Source organism: Bactrocera neohumeralis, chromosome 2 (genome assembly GCF_024586455.1).
Source record: "Bactrocera neohumeralis isolate Rockhampton chromosome 2, APGP_CSIRO_Bneo_wtdbg2-racon-allhic-juicebox.fasta_v2, whole genome shotgun sequence".
Classification (NCBI taxonomy): domain Eukaryota; kingdom Metazoa; phylum Arthropoda; class Insecta; order Diptera; family Tephritidae; genus Bactrocera; species Bactrocera neohumeralis.
The window spans coordinates 49,723,797-49,746,841 of NC_065919.1; the positions used below are offsets into that span (position 1 = coordinate 49,723,797).

A 23,045-nucleotide genomic window follows, 5' to 3' on the forward strand; every position below is an offset into this window, starting at 1 on the left:
ATCCCTCTGATGCCAACATGACTATTTTTAAGCACCGTTTAATTAGATTTTTCGATGTAGTGGCCATGAACAGAGTTGGTTGGGCGACAATGGTACAAGGCATGTTTTCGATTATTTCATGACCTTCATTGAATGGTTTTTGCCACTCAAGTGCTTCGTTTTCGTAATAAAGCAGGCTCCCCAAAAAGAAATGCCATTCTTCTTCTTAATTGGCGTAGACACCGCTTACGCGGTTATAGCCGAGTTAACAACAGCGCGCCGGTCGTTTCTTCTTTTCGCTACGTGCCGCCAATCGGTTATTCCAAGCGTAGCCAGGTCCTTCTCCACCTGGTCCTTCCAACGGAGTGGAAGTCCAGTGCCATTAGAAACACAAAATTTCTAGCAAACGTACTATTCAGTCCTTTCCATGGTAAAAATCGCCAGACAAACTTGTCGCGCCGTAAAGAAAAAGCTTTCCAAACACTAATCCACATTCAATTAAAATCGTTTCTACCCAAGCTGGGAACAAAAGATTTATCAAAGCGGTTTGAGTGCGCAGTTTGAATGGACCAGTCCGGTTCAAATTTGTATAGTATTGCCTTTTCTAAAACAAGACGTAACTTATTTTTTTTTTGGAACTTATGTACAACCTTTACAAATAAATAGTATTAAATATGCATGAGTAATGTCTAAATAAGGTCAAACTTTAAATTAAATAAACCACATTGTTCACATTAACATAGATATTGGACACTCAGCTAATTTGTTATGCGCAAACATTATAGTTCCACACCTAATGTGGGTAAACTTTTAGTAACATAATTATAATATTCATAATTTGTTTACGATTTCTTGCAGATGCAGCACCCACACAGTCACATGCGGCGAATACGGCATCTCAACATATTTCTGCTGCTGCTGCTCTACTTGTCACAAATCAAAGCTTGGCGACCATGTCCAGAGCTCAGTCCGGCATTGCGTTTACCCTGCAGGTGAGTCAGCCATAACTGTAGTCAATTCAACAATAGATGGACGCAGCTACAATAAGGTGGTGGTATGTGTATAGGCGTATGTATGTATTTGTGTAAAGATAACTTCATGAAAACCGAAGCCATTGAAAAACCAGCTAGACGAGTATTCTAATCGCCGCGTGTTCATCAGCGATTTCCATGTTAATTTGAGCTAATGAAAAAGAGTTCTACCGAGAAATATACCAACCGACATATACATATATAGACTATATCAACACTCCAGTTTGAAATGGAGAATTGATTTCCGCATTCGCCGCATATCGAATTTCAGTTCTACATATAATACATACATACATACATACCATACATGTACCTATGCAACTCTGCATTCAATCATTGCGCTTGTTTTACGGATTTTATTCTTTTTTGTTTGCCTCCATGAACAAGCTTGCAAGTTGTTAATGTTATCAATTGATTTTGTTTTTGCTTTGCTCTTCCCTCCGCAGGTGTAATGTGGTGCCATTCGCCTCGACGGGACAGCTCGGCGCGGTGGCGATGGACTGCGATCGTGTCGTCTTCCATGGTGAGGCGCCGCAACTGCCGTATGGCGCGCCGATTGTCTCCTACTCGCAGCGCCACAGTGGCCAGCAGGTTTTGCCATCACAGGTGAGTCGAACGATGAGTGAGTGAGCGTTAAGATGCTTTGCTATAAAACCGTCCGTCGGTCTTGAAAACTGGTCGATAAAACGTCAACTGAAACTACTGCGCACAAAGCCAAACACATAATTATGTTTAAGCGTAAAAGTATGTACGAGGGAAGATCAATAACTACTTGTATGGCGCCGCTATCACTATCATGTAGGGCATTCCTTTGTACGTCTACTTCAAAACCGAGCCGAATTCGCTGCTTTGTTTTAACTGCGCGACAATCTCATATTGTCAAACACCCAATTTCTGGTGTTTGAAATTTTTAGACAACAGAGCTCAAGGTACTACCAAAACAGTGGAATTCTAATGGCGAAACTACTCCGAACAGGACGAATACTATCCTATCAGCCGAAAAAGGGATGGTCACTGCTTCCTGGGTTTCGCAAAGTGTGATATATACCGTTTACTGGAAGAGGGTAATATGGTCACAGGATCCTACTGCACGGAATTATTTGGCCGATGAACGAGCGGCTGATCAGATGTCTCCGAGCACCAGGAGAGTCAGGACAAACATTTTCGCGTGACGTGTTTCTGTGAGTTGGGCAAAACGGAAAATGCAGCGTTCGTTAGAGCAGAGACACGCTATTTAATTCTGTGTGAAACTCGATAAATCTGCAGTAGAGACATTTGATGTGATCAAGCAGGCTTACCCAGATGTTGCTTTAGCAAGAAATGGTGTGGGAAGAATGAGCAAATCCAAAGTGAAAATGATGTTCATTGTCTTTTTTGGCATCGTCCATCATGAATTTGTTCCTCCTGGACAAACCGTCAACGCCAAGTCTTACGTGGAAATCCTCAAGAGACTCAAACGAACAGTCAATTGGGTCCGACAGACATCGCAGCCGATTGGAAGTTGCAACCGCCACATAGCTCAGTTGTGGCCCCCGGGGACTTATTTTGTTTGCTTGCCTGAAAATGCCGACGAAGGGCAAGCATTTTGAGACGACAGAGGGGATCCAAGCAGCATGCACCTCGGCTCTCAAGGCTATTCCGGAGAATGCCTTCCGTGACGACTTCAATGCTTAGAAATCGCGCTGACAGCGCTTCATCGACGCAGAAGAAGCCTATTTTGAAAATTTTTAAAGAATTGTAATGATTGCTTCAATAATAAATTTTTTAAATCGACTCAGTTCTATTGCTCTCCGGGCAAACTCTGTATGTTATCGCTGCCATAAAGGCCCACTTTGCAAATCTCTAGAACACGTAATCTTCAGGCGGTTTTAAGGATATTGTCACATCGCTGAGCCAAATTTATCGATCTAAAAAGAGAGTTTCTTGAGATCTTGATCACCATTTTCCATTTCCATCTCGATTTACGTCTGTAGCCTTACGTACTTAACTGAACGCCCTCATATAGTGTATGTTTTTGTATGCGTTCGTCTGTAACTCATAACCTGTCGGTTTAAATCATAACATTAAATCATTACAGGCCATCATTACAACAAATGGGGGCTATTTATACTTTTTGGCATAATAAAAACTCTTGCTCCGTCTCATTCGTTGCTGAAAGTTCTTTGAGCGCGGAAAAATTCCATCATTTTATGGAATCATAAATTATCTTAAATTTCATAGTCAAGTCAACGAAAATTCGCAATAACTGCTGTACAATGACGAAAATAATAAAAAATAAATTGGATAGAAATTGAAATTATAGTTGTGTACTTAAAAACTGGTTTTTTTGCCATTGCAATGCCGCCAGCAGTATGGGAGCGTAGCAAAAGTGGCTAGTTTTCGAAAAACAATGCAAAAATGCTGCAAGCTCAGTACTGTACTTCCAGCATGCGCACCATACAATTTTGATGCAAGCCAAGGTTAGACACGCGTTGCCGGTTGATTTCATTTTATGCTTTTACATTGTGTTTTCCGGTGAGTTTATGCTCCGCCAATGACTTCAACAATTAAGCGTTTCGATAAGCGTGCTGTTTATGTTGTAGTTATATTAAACGGGATAAAACAATAACTTCGATTACATTTCATATAGCATATATGTAAAGACTTTTACCTTAATTTGAAACATAAGTTTGTAATGAAGCTATATGTTTATACCTCACTGGTCCGATTAATAATGTTTTGTTCATCTAACGGTTACTTGTATCATCTAAAAATAACCGAAGTAAGCCAGCTCGCGACTAAAAATTATCAAAATGTCATAACTGTTCAAGCCCCACATTCCGAATATATGGACGCCAGTGCGTATGGCTGACTTTTTGTCAAAAATATCGGTTTATCTGCTCACTGCTCACGAGGTTTTAGCCAAGATTACAATAGCTCGCCAAGATATTCCAAGTGTGGCCAGGTCCTTCTCCTCTTGCTCTTCCCAACGGAGTGAAGGTCTTCCTCTTCCTCTGCTTCCGCCGGCGGTTCCTGCGTTGAATATTTTAGAGCTGGAGAGTTTTCATTCATTCGGACGACTTGACCTGTCAATGTCGTCGTATATTTTATACAGCTCATCGTTCCATCAGATGACTTATAAAGTTTTGCTTTTGTTCGTCAAGAGAGGACTTTACTTCTCAATTGCTTACTCAGTCCGAAGTAACACCTGGCAGGAATTACCCTGCGTTTGATTTCGAGGCTGGCATTGTTGTTGTTGTTCAATTTTTTCCCCCTACGGGTACGGGGGGACCCCTCCGGGTTCGAGGGGAAACAGAATATACCCGCGGTAAGGCATGCCTGACGTAAGAGGCGACTAAGGTCCTGGCCACCAGTCCAGGGCTGTATGGAAGCTCAAGTGGTCGTAGCTTCGGCTACAAGGTCAATACCAAAGACTTTAACCTGGTACCACGAGGAGCAGTAGCCCCTGGAGTTCGCTCCAGTCTGCTCATTGGGTTTGGCCCTTTATGGAGATTCGTGGTGGCTGTGGTTAAAACCCAAATCGCGGGAAGAACTGACTTTGTCAGTCGAATGTGGAGTTGCATTGCAACCGGCTGCCGGACCCAAAGTACGGCAGAGGTTTTAGATGGGCCTCGAGCCCTACCAAGGTGGTTAGTGTGTCCATGCCACACTGCCGATTGGTACTGAAAATCGTTACCCAGTTTTCAGGGCGCTGATTGACGCATTGTATTGATCCGTTCTGCTTTTGAGCACCGTGGAGTTAAGCTGTCGCCAGCAGGATCCCACGTTAAACACTATCAGACGTTGTCAACAGTGACGTGAGAGTCAAGCGAATGCGACCACTGTTTGTTTGATGATGATGATATTTCGTCTTGCTGTCGTTCACTGCCAGATCCATTTGCTTCATTTCTTTGTCCTACCTGAAGAAAGCAGAACTAACGGCGCGGTTATTATGGCCATTAATATCGATATCATCGGCGTACGCCAGCAGTTTACATTCTTGTAGAAGGTTATAATTTCTCGAAAAATCTCTGCAGCTCGAATTATTTTCTCCAGCAGAAAATTGAAGGAGTCGCACGATAGAGAGCCGCCTTGACTGAAACCTTGTTTGATAACGAACAGCTCGGAGAGGTCCTTCCCAATCCTGACGGAACTTTCGATATTACTCAACGTTAGTTTGTACAGCCATATTATGTTTGCGGATACCAAATTCACACATAGCGACGTAGAGGTGGTGTTTGTTGATCCTCTTTTCACGGGTCTTTTCTAAGGTCTAAAGCCACACTGATTCCACGGTGGGCTTCTGTCTTTCACACAGTACGCTCGATAGAACCTTATTTGCGATGTTGAGGAGGCTTATTTCGTGGTAGTTGACGCAGATTGTGGGGTTTCCCTTTGGGTTGATTGGGCAGAGCACACTTAAATTCCAATCGTTGGGCATGCTTTCATCCGACCGCATTCTGCTGAAAAGCTGATGCAATATTCCTTATCATTTCTTCGCCGCCGTATTTGAGTAGCTCGGCCGGAAATTCATCGGCTCACGCCGCTCAAACTAATGATTCTTAATTATACCCTGAACAGAGTATATTAAGTTTGTGACGAAGTTTATAACCCCCAGAAGGAAGCGTCGGAGACCTTATAAAGTATCTATATTAATGCTCAGTATGTCGAGCAGAGTCGATTTAGCCATGTCCGTCTGTCTGTCCATCTGTCTGCTGGCCATCTGTCTGTCTGTATATATACGAACTAGTCCCTCAGTTTTTAAGATATCCTTTTGAAATTTTGCAAACATCATTTTCTCTTCAAGAAGCTGCTCATTTGTCGGAACGGCCGATATCGGAGCACTATAACATATAGCTGCCATACAAACTGAACGATCGGAAACAAATGCATGTATGGAAAACTTTCACATTGGGCAAGATATATTCACGAAATTTGGTATATATTATTTTCTAGGGCAACAATGTAATCTCCGAAGAAATTGTTCAGATCGGTTAACTATAGCATATAGCTGCCATACAACTGAACGATCGGAATCAAATGATGCCCTCTGAATTGCATGGAAAACTTTCACATATTGACAAGATATATTAAGTTAGGAAATTTTCGTTATATGTTATTTTCTTCGATCAAGACAATTTTCAATGTAATACCTCGAAGAAATTGTTCAGATTTTATTAACTATAGCATTGCTGCCATATAAGCGTGAACGATCGGAATCAAGTTCTTGTATGGAAAACTTTCACATTTGACAAGATATATTCACGAAATTTGGTATATGTTATTTTCAAAGGCAAGAATGTAATCTCCGAAGAAATTGTTCAGATCGGTTAACTATAGCATATAGCTGCCATACAAACTGAACGATCGGAATCAAATGCTTGTATGGAAAACTTTCACATTTGACAAGATATATTCACGAAATTTGTTATATGTTATTTTCTAAGGCAGCAATGTAATCTTCGAAGAAATTGTTCAGATCGGTTAACTATAGCATATAGCTGCCATACAAGCTGAACGATCGGAATCAAGTTCTTGTATGGAAAACTTTCACATTTGACAAGATATATTCACGAAATTTGTTATATGTTATTTTCTAAGGCAGCAATGTAATCTCCGAAAAAATTGTTCAGATCGGTTAACTATAGCATATAGCTGCCATACAAACTGAACGATCGGAATCAAATGCTTGTATGGAAAACTTTCACATTTGACAAGATAAATTCACGAAATTTGGTATATGTTATTTTCTAAGGCAACAATGTTATCTCCGAAGAAATTGTACAGATCGGTTAACTATACCATATAGCTGCCATACAAACTGAACGATCGGAATCAAGTTCTTATATGGACAACTTTCATATTTGACAAGATATATTCACGAAATTTGGCATGGATTACTACTAAAAGTAACAATATAATCTCCAAAAAATAGTTCAGAACGGATTACTATAGCATATAGCTTCCATACAAACTGAACACATAGTTACTAACGGAAATGCACCTGTGAAGGGTATTTAGCTTCGGTGCAATCGAAGTTAACGTTTTTTCTTGTTTTAAATAACTTTTATGCCTGGAGCAAATTGGATAACATTGGCTGTCATTAGTAGCCTAGGAGCGTTCACCACCAGACCCATTCAACTCACACTTCTGTCAATCTAAAGAAGTGCAGCTGGTAGTAGCTCGTTGTCATTTATGATATTTGTAAATAATTCCCCAAAGCAGTTAAAAGCTATTATGCGAGCAAATCGATGACTAATTATCCATCTGTTTTGACACATTCAATAGCGTCAATCTGTAAGTGTAGTAAAAGAAAAGAAAGCAATCGGAGAAATTCCAGCAAAATACCTGAGAAGTTACTGGTTAAGACCATTTGTTTGTAAACATAATTACAATAACCGAATTGTCAAAGACACCGCTCTTCTGCCACAAACCGTATATACATACATATATGTATGGATGTACATGTATCTCTTTGTAAGTATGCGCTCGCAATTAAAGCATCTCGAAAGCAAAAGTTTAGCAATTAAGATCGAGAGCAAAAATGATTACGCTGTTACGTGATTGGATGCATCGCTGAAGTGTACAACATGCCTCCATGTACCGTATACCTATATATTTGTGATAACACGTATGTATGTGTGTAATTATGAAGATAAATGTACACTTTTACCACTTTACTAAGAGCTGGTGTAATTTACTGCAGTTTTTTCTCACATTCCAGTACATGAAACACACACTTGCATACATACATACACATGCTTTGCGATGCTTTATGTACTTGCACGAATGAACTCGTTGGTATGCTGTAGCATGTCGCTCATGCAAACACATCTGCTTTATTGCACTTTCACTGATGGCCCAACGTTAAATCGGCGGCGACAAACAAACGCCAAAAAATCTGATGGCAAATAAGAAATCTCTACGAGGCATACATACGTATACGAGTGTGTAAGTGTGTTGGCACGTCTCAAGACAACACAAAAAGTAAGTAATACGTTTTCGTAGATCTCTTAGCAGCGATCGATTCTCGGTTCAACGCCAACGCGAGCTCGAACCATTTACCCGCTTTATCAGCCAATTAAGTCAATTGCAGAAGTGCGGCCGAAGAATCGGTAATTGTGCGAGTGCTGAAGAAAGTTTCAATGTAGTTTGGTAGCAGCGAATAATTTCGACAAATTATTGGCAACTACACACACACGAACATATAAATGCAGGAACATGAAAATATTTTTACAAAAGTGTACATATGTGTGTGTGTGTGCACAGCCTCTGCCTCAAAATTCAATTATGACTCGCAATATTGTTAGTGTCACTTAAAATCTACTTTTCACATTGTTTGCTGATTTTTTGTTGTTTCTATTGTAACTCACTCTTTTTGGACCACATGCAAAATATTGCCATGCGGAATCTGTGTAGAAAGTGAAATTCGCTGAGAAATTTTCAGATTTTTCGTTTGCATTATTTGCAAATATTTTTGTTATTTTTGTTGTGCTAATTATTATTATTTTTGCCGTGTCGTCTGGCTCATTAAATTGTTGTTAGCTTTGCATTAGAAATTAGCGGAGGCGTTGCTCAATGTTGACAACAAAATGCCTTGTGATTTTCTTATTGTTGCTACTGTTGTATATGAGAAATATGTTTAAATATACATATATACATAGATAGTATATAAATATGTATACATAATTCACTTCACGTAGCCGTGTCTTGGCGTGTGACAATAATTTTTCAACTTCATTGTTGCCGGTGAGTTCAAAAACTCTCAACAAAATGTGAAGTATGTCATCTTTTGCATAAAAACCTTAATAAATATTATGCCCGTGGCGCATTCCACGTCAAATCGTACAATAGTCCGAATTACACATATTTTTATGGAGGGCAAAATAATTTATAACTGTTCAAGAAAGAGAAATAAGCTGTTTATCAACAACTCTAAGACTTTATCTGCACAATTTCTTCGGAGCTTGCTCCGGTTTGCTCGGTCACTATGAATGGTAACTACACGATCCGATCTAAACAATGTTTTCGGAAATTACATCGTTACTTCGGGCAATAAACGAGGTCAAGTTTCATGAAGATACCTTGACAAATAAAAATGTTTTCCATACAAAAACTTGGTTTTGATCTTTTAGTTTGTTTGACATAGTGGATCGAAATCAACGAATGAGCTGTTTAATTAAGGGGAAGGAAAGGGATGTGTGCGAAATTTCAGATCAATATCTAGCTAGCGAAGTTTTTTTTTATTTGTACCAAGCTTAGCATGATACGAATCCACTTTGTGATTCCGTCAATAAAAGACTTGAATATCTCGGAAAAGAAACATTATAATGGGTGATCGACGTTGAAATCTTTTTGAGACCCAGCAATCATTATTCGATAACATTCCACCGAATAGACCACGTCCATAACGCAGTGACGAAAATATAACAGCCTTAGCTGAGAGTGTACACGAAGACCGTGGAGAATCGATTCGGCACCGTTCGCTGCAACTCGGTCTGACTTATGAAACGACTTGCGCTAATTTACGTCGAGATCTTAAATTTAAAAAACTGAAGCTTCTCGACCTTCCCAAGCATCACTGCTTTGCTCTATGGGCTTTTGAAAGGTTCCAAGAAGATCCGACGTTTTCGAGCCAAATTTTTTTCCGCGATGAGGCCCATTCCTGGTTCAATGAATATGTAAGCAAGCAAAATTGCCGTATTTGGGACGAAGAGCCACTTGAAGAGATTCAAGAGCTACTATTTCATTCTGAAAAAAAAACACAACGGTTGGGTGTGATTTTTTTCCATATTTCTTCAAAAATGATACCGTTGAGAATGTAACCGTCAATGGCGACAGTTATGGCGCCATGATAACCGATTATTTGATGTCTGAAATTGAAGCTTGTGATCTCGGCGACATTTTGTTTCAACAAGACGGCTCCACTTCCAACACATTTCATCAATCAATGGATTTATTGAGAGGACACTTCGGTGAGCAGATAATTTCACGTTTTTAGCCGGTCGTTTGGCCACCAAGATCGTGTGATATCACACCGCTAGACTTTCTCCCGTGCGGATATTTAAAGTATAAAGTTTCCGGTCGAAATGCTCGAACGAGTCATCGAAAATTGGACTTGCCGGATGGACCATCTGAGACGTAGACACGGCCAATATCTGTTAGAAATTTTTATTACACCCTTGATATGAAGTTCATTTGGGGTCAATGTCAGCCATCCAATGAGTAATAAAGACTTCCACAATTTATTAGAGGCCTCAGCGTTACTGGAAGCAGATTTGAAGCCCCACATGCGGAATTCTTTTTTACTAAAAATTAATTTTTTTGATAGGTATTCCACAACAACGAACTTCATATCAATATTATACACCAAAATTAGTATATATTTGAGTAGAACCATGTACTGAGAGCTTCTGTTATCACTCTAAAATTCACTCAATGATTTCTTGTTTAAATTTTTTTACTTTGTGTATATTATCGCTTTTCATTAAGTCATTATACCACTGCAATAAGGTATTCACGTAGTTTGTTTCTATTAAATTCTACTAGATAACTTTGTTGTTACAATCACACGTAAATTTTGTTAAAAGCATGACGAATCGAAGACGACTCCTAAAAAATGACGAAATAGGAATACTTCACTTTATTTAATTGAAATATTGGGAGACTAACAATTCGAAAATAAAATATATCATAGCTTTAAGGTTTTACTTACAAATTACAACCACATTAATTAACCAAACATTTATTTTATTTTCTTTCCACAGAGTTTTGGCACACTGAAATTACCTATTGAAGAGTTGGATCTTTCCAACAATCTGATACGCCGCATACCAGAGAAGTCTTTTCTCGGTCTGAAAGAGTCACTCACCGAGCTACGCTTGGCGAATAATCTACTAGGCGACAGCCTGAATCCGATATTTTCCACCGCCGAATTTCATCCGCTGAAAAATCTGAAAACGCTCGACCTATCCGGCAACAAAATCAAATCGATCGAAGAGGGTCTGCTCAAAGGCTGCGCCGACTTGAAGGTAAATGAACTGTAATTTCACTAATGCCAACACTTACATGCATACATAATTGCTATGTTTACAAATGCCTGTCTTTATTATTTATGTAACCAAACGTGTTAACAAGCAACGCACACATTTAGTTGCATCACAGACTCAACTATTTTTTTAGGCGCAATTATATGTATGGATATATGAGTATAATATCTGTGTGTGCATTTATAAAAGTAATTGCAGCAAAAAGTCGCTTGCACATTCCAGACACATTGTTTGCGCAAAAGCTGATGAACTGTCCATGCACACGAATCGCACATTTATGCATACATATGTACGCACGTATATATGTATGTATGTGTTTGTGGCTTAAGTGTCGTCGACAAATAGCTGATTGGTCAGTTTATTAGTTGGCATATGGATAAATAGGTACAACTTTGGTGTATGCAGGTGCAATATTAAGTAGTATCTTTCCTTTAAGTGCAGACGTGTCTTGGCGCAGTCGCCGCGTTTATTTGCGATAGGTGCAATAAAACCACCTAACTGCAGACCTAAGTAACGCTTTTTAATTTAAATACTTGTAGCGGTTCAACAGGTCGACTTAACTTGTGTTGGTCGTCTTCGATTCGCCACTTGTCTGCGCGCTATGTTTGTGCTTTGCTTTCCAGTCACGTGGATATCTCATTAAGCTGTTGTAAGCACACTCTTCCCCTCTTTCTTATTTGATTATACCAGTGGATTTGATTTATACCAGTTGCTCATTCGATTCGCCGTTCAAAATGGTTTGCTAAATCAAGATAGCTAACCTTATTGATAAATAAATGCATTACTTGTGTGGAGTAATATTAAAAGAAAGCCGAATACTTTGCATTTTGAAGTCACAAGCTCACTTACAATAAGCATAATTATACCGATATTTCTCACACAAATCTTCGCTGAGATCCTAATAGAATTTCTTGAGATAAAGCCAGAAAGATTTGGTGGTGAGTCTCTTGAATATGTTTCTCTCTAGCTCATCTTAGGTTACAGCAATTTCCGCATTTGGGACGAAGAGCAATCTAAACAGATTAAAGAGCTGTTATCATATCCAGAACGATAAATAAATAACGATTTGGTGTGACTTGTGGGCCGGTGAAATCATCGGTTCATATTTCTTAAAAATGATGCCGATAAGAACGTAACCGCCAATGGCGACCGTTATCGCGCCATGATAACTGAGTATTTGATGACTGAAAATGATGTTTGTGATCTCGGCGACATTTGGTTTCAACAAGACGGCGTCACTTCCCACTTATCGCATCAATCAATGGATTTATTGAGAGAACACTTCGTTGAACAGATATTTTCACGTTTTAAGCCAGTCGATTGGCCACCAAGATCGTGTGATATCACACCGCTAGACTATTTCTTGAGGGGACATGTAAAGTCTAAGTCTATGCGGACAATCACGCTTAGATTCAAGCGTGTAATTCGTCAGTTACCAATCGAAGTACTCGAAGGAATCATCGAAAAATGGACCTAACGGATGGACCACCTGCGACGTAGCCGCGGCCAACATTTGAAAGAGATAATCTTCAGAAAATAAATGCCAAAAAATGTTCTTTTGAATGTTAATAAACATTCCCCATTAAATTTGAAGTTTCTGTGTTTTTTCTTTAAAAAAGTAATGAACCTCACAGTGGATCATCCTTTATTATTACTTGCTAAAATTTAGAATAATGAGTGGGTGTTTTTTCGGGCTAAGTGAGGGTTATAATGACAAATGAATAGTAAGAATAGTCATCAGGCATTTAATATTGTCGGTTATCAATGGATAAAAACTCTTTTAATTTTTGAGAATTCCTTGCAATGTTTTAATGCTTTTGTAATTTTATTTTCAGGATTTCTATGTGGATCGTAATTGTCTGTCTGCCGTTCCATCCAACTCGCTCAATGGACCAAATGCGCTGCGACTTCTCTCTTTGCGTCATAATCACATAAGTAAGTGAAAGGTTAAAATTTAAATATATTGCTAATGGATTATTACATAGAGAGTTCAAGTATTGGGATGTCATTAATTGTGTAATCTGGTACATCCAGTATATGACAGGCATTAGGTGACACGATAAATCAATATTTCTTTTCCAGTTAAGCCACTTGGACTCTCTAGCTTAGAAATCATTCTATTTCACAATTCTTTATTTATAATGTTATGTGAAAAGAGGCGAGGATATAAAGGAACGACGATTTTAAGTAACACTGAAACCAATGTAATACTAATGGACCCAAAATTATTCGAAAAATTCGCACGTTTTTTTAAATAATATTAATCCAAATATTGCGGAGTTTCAGCTTTAACTTTTTCCCATATTTCTGACCGTTTTCCAACGCCTCTTGACTTTAATTCATATGCCACCAATATCCTTGCTTTTGAACCTTTGATTCGCTGCTGCTTTTAATTGAAATAATTTAAAATAGCTGCTTGCGGGGGTCCCAAAGATTCTGCGCCCTTTTCTTGTATTTGGCAACAATCTTCTTCGAGTGGTTCATTTTCAAACTTTCTTGGCCGCCTAGGACGCTCTTCACCTTCCAAGCCATTACTACTTTTAAATCGTCTTAAACACTTCTAGCACGTTTGCTTAGCTAGAGTATGTTAAGCATAAACTTCCACCAAAATAAGAAGACTTTCGGCTGCGGTTTTCTTCATCATCAACTAATAAAGAAAAACTCCTCGTAGAAATAGTTTTTCGGACACAAATCTCGACGGATTTGAGTGCCAAAAAAAATATTGTTTTCAACGCTTCAAATGAATGACATATGCCGAAAAAGACGTAGAGGGACTTGGTTAAAAATCAAGTTACGTCATCTCTTAGTAAACTACAAGATATAGCACCTATCGAAAGTATCATTAGTTCGAAATATTGTTTAGAATTTTTTTTAAATTTAATCAATATATGGAGCTGTAATACAATATTGAACTACATATGTTCTTTTGAATGGAGCCTTCCTCAGCGCTGTCAATCGTCCGATAACTGCCACTTACACTAACGCCTTAATTATGGGATTTTCAAATCACTATCGTTTAATTACAAACAATTCAAGACTACTTAGCCAATTGCACTAAATCATAAATATTTCCATACAAGCAAGAAAAGTATTCATGAATATGCATAGGTTACCAAGAATGAGTAATCATAATTACCATTTGCCAATTACCATGAAACACTTGAAAAATTATTACGTTTTTAATATTTTTTCTTCTATTTACTGCATTTTGCTTGATTTCCTGTGCTGGCCAACAACATTACCACCGCTGTCATAATAATAATAATAACAACAATAACACAATCATAAATAGCAATACTCCGTTATGAAGCATTCATCGCGCAACCTGAACTGGAAATCGTCGATCTGCGCCACAACGAAATCAAAACGATCGAGGGTCTGGCATTTCAAGGTTTACGCGCCATACGCGAAATCAAATTGGCCGGAAATCGCATTACCAATTTGAATAGTGACGTTTTCGAGCATATACCCACTTTGCAGAAACTAGATCTCTCCGAAAATTTCATACCTCAATTCCCAATTGTGTCGCTGGCAGCTATAGGAAATCTTAAATCACTGAATTTGTCCTCGAACATGTTGCAGGTGTGTGCGCCCGCCAAGAAAATGAAATTCAAATTATTGCTAATTATTGAATTATTAATTGACTTTTGGTATTTCTCCACACCCAGCGATTGGATTACACGCATATGCAGGTGGTTAAGACCTTGGAGGTATTGGATTTGAGTCGCAATGGCATTACCACCATACCGCCGGGCACATTCCGCGATCTAGCCGAACTCAAATATCTCGACTTGAGCTTGAATTCGCTGCGTACTGTAAGTACTTGTGTGAACTCTCATTTGAAATGAGAAATAGGTATGAATACTAACTCTCTGCCCATCCTTTCAGATTGAAGACGATGCGCTGGAGGGTCTGGATAACTTGCAAACTCTCGTCATACGCGATAATAATATCTTACTAGTACCGGGTAGCGCTTTGGGACGCCTGCCGAGTTTGACCACCCTGCATTTGGATTTCAATCGTGTTGCTGCCTTGTCAAGTGAGATTTTGGGTTCCATTCAAGCAGAGGATATCACATCGTTATCATTAGCGCGCAACGTTATACGCGAACTACCAACTGGCAGTTTTCAAACATTCGCCAATCTGCGTACTCTCGATCTCTCCGGCAATTCGTTGGCCGTCATTAGCGCAGACATATTCTTGGGCTTGGATCAATCGCTGAATGAGCTGAAACTATCACAGAACCGCATTACTGGCTTGGGCGCAACGCCGCTGGCCTTAACCGAACTGCGTAGTCTCGATCTGAGCGGAAACAACATCGCCGACCTGCCACGCAATATCTTCCAGGGTTTGGAGAACTTGCAATATCTCAATCTCAGCGGTAATCACCACTTATCGCCTTTACCGGCCGCGCTTATACGACCGCTTTCGCATCTGCAAGTCATCGATTTGAGTAACTGTGCGCTCAAACAAATGTCCGGTGATCTGTTTGCCACACTACAAGACCTGAAGCACATCTATCTGCACGACAATAATTTACAAGAAATTAACGATGGCAGTTTTGTCGATCTTTGGAATATCACATCAATCGATTTATCAAATAATCAAATCACTTCCATCAGACCGGGTGCTTTCGTGAATGTGATGCACATCAAGCGGCTCAATCTGCGCGACAATCAGTTGTCGGCATTTAAGGGTGAATTTTTCAACACCGGCACTGGCTTAGAGGAACTCGACATTTCGAATAATCACCTCACTTATCTTTTCCCTTCTTCATTCCGCATACATCCGCGCTTGCGTGAAATCAAAGCGGCCAATAATAAATTCAGTTTCTTCCCCGCCGAACTCATTTCATCGCTGCAATATCTGGAGTACGTCGACCTGTCACACAACCAACTCAAATCGATAGAGGAGTTGGATTTCGCGCGTCTACCGCGACTACGTGCGCTGCTCGTCGCATACAATCAACTGGACATGCTCAGTGAGATGGCTTTCCACAACTCGACTCAGCTGCAGATTCTCGATTTATCTTACAACAATTTGGATCGCATTGGTGAACGCACATTCGAAGGTTTAGTGCGTCTGGAACTGCTCAATCTCGAGGGCAATCAACTGACTGAACTCTCCGATTTGATATTTGAGCGTTCGAAATTGCAAATGCTCGAAAATATAAACTTGGCTAAAAACAAATTCGATTATGCGCCACTTAATGCACTACAACGTCAGTATTTCTTCGTCTCTTCGGTTAATTTGAGTCAAAATAAAATACGCGCTATACCTGCTGATGACAGTATTATGGTAAATATCAAAGATCTTGACTTATCATACAATCCACTAAGCGAAGGTGCTGTGCGCAACATACTCAACGAGCCGAAAACTGTGCGCGCGCTTAACTTAGCCGGTACTGGCATTGCTCATCTTGAGCCACTGGAGACGCCTTTCTTACAGTATTTAAATCTCTCGCATAATAATCTCAAAACCATCGATGCTGACATCTTTCAACGCACAACGCTACTTGAAACGTTGGATCTGTCAGACAATCACATAGAGAGCCTAAACGAACTGGCAGATGCTTGGCCTAAACTGCAATCACTGCACACTTTGGATATTTCGAATAACAGCTTTGAGATTATCTCACAAGATAATTTCGAAAATTTAGACATGCTGCGTGTGTTGCGACTCAAAAGCTTGCCGCAAGTTAATCGCATCGAGAAGAACGCATTCAAACATATGCCAAATTTAGAGAAACTCGAGGCGTACGATCTACCTTTGTTGGGCTACCTCGATGTGCAAGGCATACTCGAGCTGTTGCCTGGGCTTGAAGACATCGATTTAGAAGTGAAAGATTCAACTATAGGCACCGAACAGATACAACCAGCTAAGCATCCACGACTTAAAACAATCGGTATACGCGGAGATCGTCTGAAGACTATCTCCTCCGGCACGCTGGCCGGTTTGAAAAGCAGTGACCTCACCATCAAACTGCAAAACACATCGCTTACAACACTGCCACCAGCTCTACTATTTCCTGTGCCACGGTCTTCACACCTAAACCTCGACATTACTGGCTCCAAAGTCACCGTGTTGGTGCCACAATTTCTTACCGCTCTCGAGGATCGCCGCTCCAGTTTGCAACTGAAAGGGCTTGCCACAAATCCCATACACTGTGACTGTAATGCACGTGCGCTACGCCGCTGGTTACCCAACTCACATATGACCGATGTAGAGTGTCAATCGCCTGCCTTTCTGGAGGGTAAGAAACTCATCGAAGTCGGCGATGATGAATTGACGTGTGATCCACGACGCATGACCTCCACAACGGCACGCAGCACCTCACAACATATGTTGAAATCATCCTCGCGTCTCGTGACACGCCCCACCACCACCACCACCGAGGAACCAATGATCATCTGGAGCTTGGAGCCCACACAAGCGCCACCGATGAAAATCAAAACCAAAGCCCCACTCATGAAGGCGCCCATCATGAGTAACGACGACACACTTATTATCGGTATTGTTGGCGGCGTTGTGGCCTTCATAGCCATACTTATCATCATCATCTGCATTGTGCGTTTGCGCATGAGCAATGTGGAGTATCACCAAGGACCGGCCATGATCGGTATACCGCCAATGCCAATGGGTCCAGGTAGTGTACCAATGAATTTCAAGGGTGCTCCCACGGCGCTCTATGCCGTTCCACCTTACGCGGCACAAAGTTATGCCACTCTGCCACACAAAGCACCGTCCATACACCAGTCCACACAGAATCTGTCGCAGCGCGCCGCCACACAAAATGGCCAGAACTCATACTCGACTATGTCGCGCATGTCGTACTTTGGTGGTACGCAGCAACAGGCCTCACCGCAGTCCAATGGTCAACAGCCGTACATTATCTATTCGGATGACAAAGTCTATAGATAAGGTCCTAACGGGGTCACTGTAGCGTTGCAAGCTATTTCACTTGGTGTTCAATCAGTGTTGGGTGGTGAGACAGCCGTCAGCATACATACATACATACAAATATTATACATATACATGTATATGTACTTTCAGTCAGTTGTGTAACATTTACGCAACGTGTTTATAATATTTTGTTTTATTTGATTTGATTTTATTCATTATAATTTTGATTTCTTTAGCATTTTTTCTTACACAAAGCAAATTTTCACATTTAAGCGTGCGCAAGCTTGAAGCTTGTCCCCTAGAGTTAAATTATTATTATTATTATCACCGTAGTCTTAAGAAGGAATGTTGAATCAAGTGTACAGATTGTACATATAAATATGTGTATCTAACGGTAAAAAATGCAAATCGGTTCTTTATCTATTATTTATAGTCAATTTATAATAATATACAGGGTGGTTCATTTACTCGTTGGAGGTTTCTTGTTTACAAATGAAAACAAAAATGATTCCTACCAATATTTAGTGAGTTATTTAGTGATAAATAAGAAGCTGATTTATGTGACTGCCTTGAATGCCACTAAAACAGTAATTCAAGATTCAGATCACTTTTCATTATGATTTGTTATTGAACTTTGTCATTATTTAAACTTAAACTTTGACAGCTGTTGTCACTGTCACAGCAACAGCTGACTAAAGTAATTACACGTTATGAACCACCCTATACACATTTATTTCATTATTCAAGACTAAACAAATATGTATATGACATTATACCGTTATAGCGAATAATATAATAGCTCTCAAAGTGAAGTAAAGTAAATACGAGTATAGTCCCCGTCGATTATATTACTTAAAGAGTCGCGTAAAAATATAAAACAATTGTAAATAGTTCAAGGTTGCTATATTGAGCAGTACACGTACATTTTCGAAGCATACAGTAAAAACCCTCTTTTCTAGCGAGATTGTGAAACTTCAATTTAGGGAATTACAATAATGCAGAGTGAATCAATTATTTTTTCTAAGTATATTAAATATGAAATACCTTAAATTAAGTGATCGCTGTATAGTAAATAACTAATATTTAAAATAAATAACAAATAAAAATACCAAAACTAGACTTTTAATATTTATTTTATTAAGTACCTACTACAAGTATGTAGAAATGATTTGAACTTTCAACTACGAAATTTTACCGAGCTTCGTCTATTTTAGTTATGAGTCTTGAAGTTATTACACAACCAGTAGGGCTCTTCAAGCTTTAATATAAAGTCCAGTAAAAATAAAAACAATTTTTTCAATAGTTTTAGTCACATGTGTCACGCGTTGTAATGAGTGATCCATTATGAGGATCCCTACATTTTTACAGAAAAAACACAGAAACTTCAAATTCAATGGGAATGTTTATTATCATTCGAAATAACATTATAACATCTCTTTCAAATGTTGGCCGCGGCTACGTCTCAGACCGTCCATCCGTTGGGCACAATTTTCGATGTGTCGGTCGAGCATTTCGACTGGAAACTGGTCAAAGACACGCGTGATGTTTTGCTCCAAGGACTGAATCGAAACGATATTGTCCGCAAAGACTTTAGAGTTTATATTTCCCCACAGGAAAAAGTTTAACGGTGTGATATCACTCGATTTTGGTGGCCAATCGACCGGCCGAAATTACCTCTCAATAAATCGATTGATTGATGCTGTTGTGTGGAAAGTGCCGCCGTAGCACATAGGAGCATTTGGTCTCAAAAACCGGACAAAATTATTAAGTGATCTTATGAATGAAAATGAATAAAAATGCATGATTAAATATAATAATGCAATATATTAAAATAAAACAAGTAAGGAAGGACTAAGTTCGGGTGCAACCGAACATTTTATATTGAATATATTTGAGAAGGGGGTAGTGCCGACCAGATTTTATCTATTTTTGCTCATCCCACATACTACAAATATGCCACATACTAAAAAAAATATGTTCTGCTCAGGAAAGTATTGACCCTATTTAATCCATTTTTGACACAATGAAATACTATTGCCAGAAAAGGATTCTGTGTGAATTTCAATTTCATATCTCACACATTGAACGATATTTTCGGTCAAAATTCAACTATTGGTATCGGCTTCACATATTCGGTACCTAGGGGCTTGAATAATTTTGATTGGACTTAGACAATTATTGATCAAAAGGTGGCTTACTTTAAAGGAATTATTAACGCAAAATTTTATTCCGTTATATTAATTAATTCTTTATTTGTGTACTGGAAAGTGAAAGAATCAAATGGAATTTTAAATTGTGTTATATGGGAAGTAGGCGTGTTTGTAGTCTGATTCCGCTCATTTTCACAGAGTGACATTGAAATATGAAAAGAATGTTACGTTCGAAATTTTGTCGAAATCGGTCAGTCGGGTCCCGAGATATGGGATTTCACCAGAAAGTGGGCGGTGCAACGCCTATTGTCCAATTTCCACACCGGCTCGGATAGAGCCCCCTTATACCATCTATATACCACCTGTATAGAATAATTACGCAGGATTTCAGTATTTAATTAAAAAAAAAAAAATAAATCAGTACTCATTTTATGCAACTGACCAACTTTTTTCAACGCGCTTTTTTTAAAGGGGGGAATGACGGGGAAAATGTTTAAGCTTATATGTTAAGTAGAAGCCCTGTAGCTTACTAGGAAAAATAATTCATAGCTCGACCTCGCCCAACACTATAGCAAAAACACTAATTTCTAAAAAATTAAAAAAAAATAGTTTTTTTAATGATTCATTGTTTTCCCGAAAAAAAAAAACATAATAATACATTAACTAAATTAATTTTTATATCATTAATATTAAATACATACCATGTTGTCCTGAATCCATAAAAAATATTTTCAAGAATTCCGTTCACGCAATAAAAAAAACCACTTGCAATTTCGAGAACAATGGAGAGTTTCGCGAATAAGCACGTGCGTTCTGAACGAAGTCTAGGTTCCGACTACTTGTGTGGCAGTATAGCGGCCTGGAGGTCATTCAAATCAATTTTGAGTACCATCGCTGAAGGTTGTAATTTTCAATTTTGTCCGGTTTTTGAGGGTAAATGCTTCTTGTTCTTGGAACTTTTCAAGAGCCCATAGAGCGAAGCGAAATCGCGACTTCAATTTTAACACAAGCTGTATTTTGTACGCTTTCAGTTTAAGATCTTGACCTAAAATTCCCAAGACGTTCCATATATCAGTCCGAGTTGCTGCGAACGGCGCCGAATGGACTTTCCACTTTTTACGTGTATACGCTTAGCTACGGCTTCTATATTTTCATTACTGTAACTGGACGCGATCTATTCGGTCGAATATTATCTAATAATGAATCCTGGGTCTCAAGATGGGTTATGGTGTTACGAATAGTACGCTCAGTAGGCCGATTAGGTTGACCATGAATTGAGTGAAGCGCGCGAAACACATTATTTACAGAACGTGAATTTTCGTAATAAAATTGAACGATTTATAAACATTGTTCAGGCGTAAGTCTTTCCATGATGAAATGCCAAAAAATACTGAACAATAATAACATTACGCTTGATCTTTCAAAAAACGCTTTTGAAAAAAGTACCTATATTTGGATCACCCGTTATAAGTGGAATTGGCTTGTGCAATATGACATTGGAAAGATAAGATTTCTTTCTTAGAAAACTTCTCAGACATTTTTGCGATTACTTGATTCCGTATTGTTTGAGCACAAGTCAAAAATGAAGACCAGCAAAGCGAAAATATGGCATATTTTACAGTTATCCTTCGATAAACGCGCAAACTTAATCCAGGCGGCTGAAAAGTTAAAAAGGTTTATGGTCTTGAGACTCTAACAGCCAACCGCGCACAATTTTGGTTTCATCGATTCCGTTGCGGTAATTTTGAAGCCAAAAATTAACCAAATTCTGGAAGGCAATTGTCCAAAATACAAGTATCTGAACACAAGTAAGGAAGGGCATATTTGGTATATGATCTTTTAGAATAAGGAACATCATTTCGGAATTAAACTATAGTATATATGTACATTTGTACATATCCAATATTATATGCTCAGTTGAGTTTGCCAAGGTAATGACGACAAACGAGCGTTTTAAAATCCTCATATTAACTTTGTAGCAGCTAAATAAATCCTTCACTGATACACTGTTATTCGAAAAACACGTTCTTTCAGTATTAGTAAGATAACTCACATATTGATCGAAGAGGCTAAATATATGTTACCTGGTCTACGAAAAGGGAAAAGGGAGCGAACGTGCGAAAACTAGTTATGATTTTTTGGATTCTATCTCGTGATCTTCCATCCGAATCAACTAAAAAGTGAAAATTGATTTTTTGACACCTAAGCCCCCTTTCCGCAGACCAGGTCACATATTGAGTTGATGTCAGCCGAATGTTCGAAAATGTTGATGTAAGTTATGTGGAAGGAAGCTTCGGAGACCCTATAAAGTATATATATAAATGATTAGTAGGTTCAGCTGAGTCGATTTAGCCATGTCCGTCTGTCTGTCTGACTGCCCGTCTGTATATATACGAACTAGTTCCTCAGTTTTTAAGATATCGTTTTGAAATTTTGCAAACGTGATTTTCTTTTCAAGAAGCTGCTCATTTGTCGGAACTGCCGATATCGGACCACTATAACATGTAGCTGCCATACAAACTGAACGATCGGAATCAAGTTCTTGTATGGAAAACTTTTGCATTTGGCGAAATTATATCTTCACGATATTTGGTATGAGTTATTGTTCATAGAAATAATGTAATATCGGAAGAAATTGCTCAGATCGGCTCACTATAGCGTATAGCTTCAATACAAACTGAACACAAAGTTACTAAAAGAAATGCACCTGTGAAGGGTATATTAACTTCGGTGCAGACGAAGTTAACGTTTTTTCTTGTTTTTATTGACATGACTCACATATTGGTCGATATAAAGTCACCCGAAATCTTTATATTAGGTATATGGGGGCTAAAGAGAAGCACTGACCCGACTGAACCCATGTTTGATAAACAGTCACACCATTATCAGGAAAAGAATTACTTATCTCACACATTGACCGATAATATCTGTAGAAAGTCGACAATAGGTACCGG

At 39.0% G+C, this 23,045-nt stretch overlaps 1 protein-coding gene across 1 annotated transcript in view; it reads left to right on the plus strand.

The window, feature by feature from the left end:
- LOC126750936 (protein artichoke) overlaps nucleotides 1-19,067 on the plus strand; it is a 58,822-nt gene extending 39,755 nt beyond the window's left edge. The window contains exons 3-9 of the mRNA XM_050460780.1: nucleotides 838-971; nucleotides 1,457-1,616; nucleotides 10,757-11,020; nucleotides 12,874-12,973; nucleotides 14,331-14,620; nucleotides 14,707-14,853; nucleotides 14,927-19,067. Of these exons, the coding sequence (XP_050316737.1) occupies nucleotides 838-971; nucleotides 1,457-1,616; nucleotides 10,757-11,020; nucleotides 12,874-12,973; nucleotides 14,331-14,620; nucleotides 14,707-14,853; nucleotides 14,927-17,959 (4,128 nt within the window). The 3' untranslated portion in view covers nucleotides 17,960-19,067. The remainder of the gene's footprint in view (nucleotides 1-837; nucleotides 972-1,456; nucleotides 1,617-10,756; nucleotides 11,021-12,873; nucleotides 12,974-14,330; nucleotides 14,621-14,706; nucleotides 14,854-14,926) is intronic.
- Nucleotides 19,068-23,045: the final 3,978 nt, after the last annotated feature.